Source organism: Podarcis muralis, chromosome 7, assembly GCF_964188315.1.
Source record: "Podarcis muralis chromosome 7, rPodMur119.hap1.1, whole genome shotgun sequence".
NCBI lineage: Eukaryota > Metazoa > Chordata > Lepidosauria > Squamata > Lacertidae > Podarcis > Podarcis muralis.
In genome coordinates this window covers 17892831-17898092 of record NC_135661.1, presented here as the reverse complement: position 1 = coordinate 17898092, position 5262 = coordinate 17892831, and the positions used below count along the sequence as shown (strand labels likewise).

Below are 5262 nucleotides of genomic sequence, written 5' to 3'. Positions count from 1 at the left end.
CACGTGACCTTCCATATGGAAAACTTTCTTTCACAAACCGCATGCAGAAAGTAGCATCTTCTCCCTGATGGTCTAGCTTTCTATGTGCAGAATTTATGATTATGATTATGATTATTTTGATTGCAGGTACATTCAGTTTATCACTTGTGTGAGAATGGGGTATGGTTGAAGGAGAATTTTGATTCTATTTGCATTTAAAGGTGAATCCACCTCATTTCTACTTCCTGGGACAACATGAAAACTGAAACACGCTTTGAAGTTTGTGGTGAGTTCTCCAACCAAATGATTTCTCTGAAAATGCAAATTTAATTGGGGGGGGGGGGGAGAGAAGCATGCGTAGTTACATATAAATATGAATTAGTGAAAGCAAACAACAACAACAAAATGCATTACAGCGGGGAAAATGCATGTTTGAAAATTTGCACGTGAGCCAAAACTGCATGTAAAAATGAGCATGTTAGGACACATCCTGCCCAATGTCCTGTTCTCATAGTTGCCAACCAGATGCCTATGAGGAACCTCAAACTGACGTGCAAGTGAGGCGATTTATGATGCAATCACTCTTGAGATGACACTTCAGAGGCCTATTTTTAGCACCTACCTTATTTCTGCATTTCAAAGTTGTTTTAAATCGTTGTTAATATGGCATAACAATGTGCTTCAATTGTTGTCACCTACCCTGGGACCTGAGGCTGAGCAGCCAGCAACAAATAGTACAGTGGTACCTCGGGTTAAGTACTTAATTCGTTCCAGAGGTCCGTTCTTAACCTGAAACTGTTCTTAACCTGAAGCACCACTTTAGCTAATGGGGCCTCCTGCTGCTGCTGCGCCACCGGAGCACAATTTCTGTTCTCATCCTGAAGCAAAGTTCTTACCCCGAGTTACTATTTCTGGGTTAGAGTCTGTAACCTGAAGCGTATGTAACCTGAAGTGTATGTAACCTGAAGCGTATGTAACCCGAGGTACCACTGTAATAGTAATACAGTGGTACCTCAGGTTAAGCACTTAATTCGTTCCGGAGGTCCGTACTTAACCTGAAACTGTTCTTAACCTGAAGCACCACTTTAGCTAATGGGGCCTCCTGCTGCGCCACCGGAAAACGATTTCTGTTCTCATCCTGAAGCAAAGTTCTTAACCTGAAGCACTATTTCTGGGTTAGCGGAGTCTGTAACCTGAAGCGCATGTACCCCGAGGTACCACTGTAATAATCTGATGCTGAAAATGTGGAAGAATGAACAAGCCTGGAGCAGTGAGAAACTGAGATGGACAGATTTGCCCATGCCAGTTCTGAGGCCTGTGCACGGCACTCGTTTGGACGTGTGTGTGTGTTTTCCCCCCTCTTTAGGCAAGCGAAGGCTCTGTCCTGCCATCGCTTGCCATACATGCACCGACAGCACCCCTGTGCCCACTAATGGCTGCGAGATGCACCTTGTGATGGTCTGGAATGTGATTAATCTGTCCCGTGGCCTTTGCGAGTGGAGGGGCAGCCTGTTCCCAGCTCCCCATGTGTGTAATCCCTGATCCCAATCTTTCACGTAGCGCAGACTCCCCACCTGCTCATCTGGGAAAAGGTCATTATCCTGAGGCTATTCACTGCCAACGGAGCATGCAAGGCGAGCTGCTTCCTCTATTGTCTCCGCCGGCTCCTTCTGATTGGCTCCCGAGTGTGGGAAACTCGAGGGAAGCACAGACCCACAGCATCTCAGGGAGCCCGGCTGGTATAAATAGAAGGCGGGAGCAAGCCACCTCTCACAGCGTATTCGCCCAAGGATCTCCTCCTAAGCAACATCTGCCTCCTTAGCTTGGCAAAGAGAGAGAGAGGAAAAAGGATGGCACCTTCCAGTCTTGTCTTCATGGATCAAAATGGCCTGCTCACCCCGAAAGAAAAAAATAAAGTAAGTAAATGGATGGGTCGGGGGGTGCTCTAGTGGGGTACATCTGCTTTAAGGATAAAAGTGGGGTTTAACCGTCATTCGCCCCAGAGAACACTGGGAATCGTAGTTCTGGGAAAAGAACAGTAACTGTCTCTAATGGAGAATTCTCAGCACTTAAACTAAAAGCTGCCTGATTCTTTGGGGTAACTCATAGACCCACTGAAATTAATGAAGCTAGCAATAGTTATTAGCTTTGATGAGTCTGCTCTGAGCATAGCTGTCAGCTTTCCCCTTTTTTAAAGGGAAATTCCCTCTTTCCGAATAGGATTCCTCGCAAGCAAAGGGAAAAGTTGACAGCTATGGCTCTGAGTAAGGCTAGCCCTGAGTAGAAACTCGACGTGTTCTTCCCCTGAAGAGATTGTTTTTATTTAACGTCAGATTGATATCCTGAACCTTCCTCCAAAGGACATGCGAATACTAAAGCAATGCAGTTATTACTTCTAAAACACAATTTAAAGCAACCTGCTAACAAATTTAAAATCTCCCAAAAGTAAGCTCCTAGTCCCAAACTATTGATTTCAGAGTTGCTAGGGAGAATAAGCCGCTGTTTGTAAATGGCAAAATGTATTTATTTTACTTTTTTGCATGCCACCTGCTGGGGAATCTAGCAAGTCTGTGGAGTAAGAATGGGGCTCCATTTGAACGTCTCCGCTAAATGTATCTGTGTTTTTCCTCCCCTCCTCCTTTGCAGCTTAGAAAGCCGGTGGTGGAGAAAATGCGCCGCGACCGAATTAACAGCAGCATTGAGCAGTTGAAGCTTCTGCTGGAGAAGGAGTTTCAGAGGCACCAGCCCAACTCCAAGCTGGAGAAAGCCGACATCCTTGAGATGACCGTGGACTACTTGAGGCAGCAGAGCCAGCAAACCAAAAGTGAGTAGACCGACAGAGCCTGCTCAAAGAGACTTGAGACAAGTGGGGTGCGTGGCAACAAAATGTTGCAGTATATCCCTGCCTCGCACTCTTTGGAGCAACGTCATTTATGAGCATAGGGAGTTGCCTTCTACTGAGCTAAGCCATTGGCTCATCTAACTTACACTGCCTGGTGAATGAGCCTGCCACCTTCTGCATGCAAAACAGATGCTCTACCACTGAGCTATATAGGCTTTCCCTCAAATGCCCTCTTCCAGTAAAGGCCATTTCACATGTCCCCTTCCATTTCCCATTTTCCCCCCAGCCAATATTTAAAGTTCTCTGGCTAAATGAGCATATTCAGTCATCATGAGGCTGCCTCCCCAACCCTGTTATTCTTTTGGTGAAGATTCGTTTGCACTTCTGCAAATCTTGGGGTTTCCCCAAGCATCCAAACTCTCCCTTCCCAATTGGCCCCATTTGGGCTGCAGTCCCATCAGCACTCACCACCAGAGGGAGTTGCATTAGAGAATGTGATTTAAAAGTGTTCCCCCAAGCCAGCGCATGAATATTAAATCTCTCTCTTCTTCTCCCTTTTCCTTCTGTAGCGTTGGGGCCTGTTCATAAAGACACACAGGTGGACTTCACCGAAGGGTATTCCAGATGCCTACAGGAAGCCTTCCAGTTCATGTCTCGCCACAAAGTCCACGCAGAAACTCAGGCTAAGCTCGTGAACCACTTCCAAAGGAACCAGTTATCTCTGCCTGAAGCCGTCCACTCAACGTCCGGGCTGAAGCACTCTTCCTCCAAGAACATCCATGCTCTTTGGAGGCCCTGGTAGGCTGCTCAAAAGCTGCCAGTGGACTTTGTTTCTAGAGGGAGGGCTGGACTCCATCCAATCATCCAGCCCTGGTCTTCTTCTTCGTAGGGAATGTTATTTCCCCCCCCTTTTAAAATTATTTATTCTCGGGGAGAAACAGAATGATTTGGACTCGTGTAGTCTGTTGAATGCCGATCTTTGATGGGCAAAATCCCCACACTCTGGAGAAGAGGGTGGGGACATGTATCTTCATAATGAAGTGGGAGGGTGTTATGTCTTGAACAGCAAATTGTTTGTTGTCGAAGTGTAGAAAGATTTTTCAGAATCTTGAAGCTGCCAAAGGTGGCAGCAGGACAGGGATGGGGAACTGAAAGGGCCTCTACATGGTGTGAAACCCCAGCCAGCCTAGCCAATGGTTAAGCATTTTGGCAACTGGAGGCTCACAGGTCCCCCATCCCTGCAGTAGGAGATCATTCTCCCTTTGCCTGTAAAAAGCTTCTGGCTTTTGCTATCTTCCTGCTCTGAGAAACCAGATTTCTAGTTTCCTGGTGGGATGATGATTATTATTAATTTTTGTCTGGTTGATAGAAACTTCAGGTCTTCTGTTTTGGACAAAAATGCTGTGATGTTTTGCTGATTGTTTCTTAGAGAAACGGTATTCTCTCCCTTTCTATTAAATAAGAAAAAAGTCTAGTGAGAGGTTCTGATTTTTCAATGTCATACATTCTGAGAGTAAGGACGATTCGTTCTCGATTGTGGTTTGTTTGTTTTTTTGTTTCATTGAAATAATGGTGTTTCCTCTTGGATGGGGAATGTTGCCACCCGTGTCATGGGTGGTGTATGTTTTTTTGGGTTTTTTATCCTGATGCCAGGATCAATATATTGAGTGCATACTGTGTATGCCTTTTGTATACGCCATTCGAAAGCAAAAGAATAAAAATTAAAATAAACCGTACGATTTTCTGGGCCTTGTTTTGTTTGGAAGTGGGGAGAAATCGATGGCCATGTTGAAAACAACTCAGTGCTGTTCCTCCTCCTCCTCCTCCTCCTCCTCCTCCTCCTCCTCCTCCATCATCATCATATTATTACAGTGGTACCTTGGGTTACATACGCTTCAGGTTACATACACTTCAGGTTACAGACTCTGCTAACCCAGAAATAGTACCTTGGGTTAAGAACTTTGCTTCAGGATGAGAACAGAAATCACACGGCGGCAGCAGTAAGCCCCATTAGCTAAAGTGGTGCTTCAGGTTAAGAACAGTTTCAGGTTAAGAATGGACCTCCGGAACGAATTAAGTACTTAACCCGAGGTACCACTGTATTATTATTAATTAGTATCCAATGAAGTACTATTCAGAGTACACCCATTGAAACTGATGATCCTATGGCAGTGATGTCTATTCACTTCCGTGACCCTACTCTGAGTATGGCTAGTATGGGTTACAACCCAGGTGTGGGGAACCAGATGTTGCTGAACTACAACTCCTATCATCCAATGCCATATGACATGCTTGCTGTGGTTGATGGGAGTTGTAGTTCTGGGATGTCTGGGAATGTCTGAAGGACCAACCATTCCCCACAGCTGGTCTGACTGGCAGAGGTTCTCCAGGATTTCAGGCACAGACCTACCTGGAGACACCAAGAATTGAACCTGGGACCT

The 5262-nt window shown here is 45.6% G+C and overlaps 1 protein-coding gene across 1 annotated transcript; it reads left to right on the top strand.

Annotated features, from left to right (window-relative positions):
• The first annotated feature begins 1741 nt into the window (after nucleotides 1-1741).
• On the top strand, nucleotides 1742-4557 carry LOC114602567 (transcription factor HES-5-like). Its single transcript, XM_028740951.2, has 3 exons — nucleotides 1742-1895; nucleotides 2626-2803; nucleotides 3391-4557. The coding sequence occupies exons 1-3, from the start codon at nucleotides 1830-1832 to the stop codon at nucleotides 3621-3623; spliced, it is 477 nt and encodes a 158-aa protein (XP_028596784.1). The 5' UTR covers nucleotides 1742-1829; the 3' UTR covers nucleotides 3624-4557.
• Nucleotides 4558-5262: the final 705 nt, after the last annotated feature.

Excerpts from the sequence above, each read along its gene's own strand:
- LOC114602567 (XM_028740951.2), top strand. The coding sequence starts at position 1,830 with ATGGCACCTTCCAGTCTTGTCTTCATGGATCAAAATGGCCTGCTCACC. Across the intron at positions 1,896-2,625 it reads CCCCGAAAGAAAAAAATAAA|CTTAGAAAGCCGGTGGTGGA; the intron begins GTAAGTAAATGG and ends CCTCCTTTGCAG. Across the intron at positions 2,804-3,390 it reads GCAGAGCCAGCAAACCAAAA|CGTTGGGGCCTGTTCATAAA; the intron begins GTGAGTAGACCG and ends TTCCTTCTGTAG.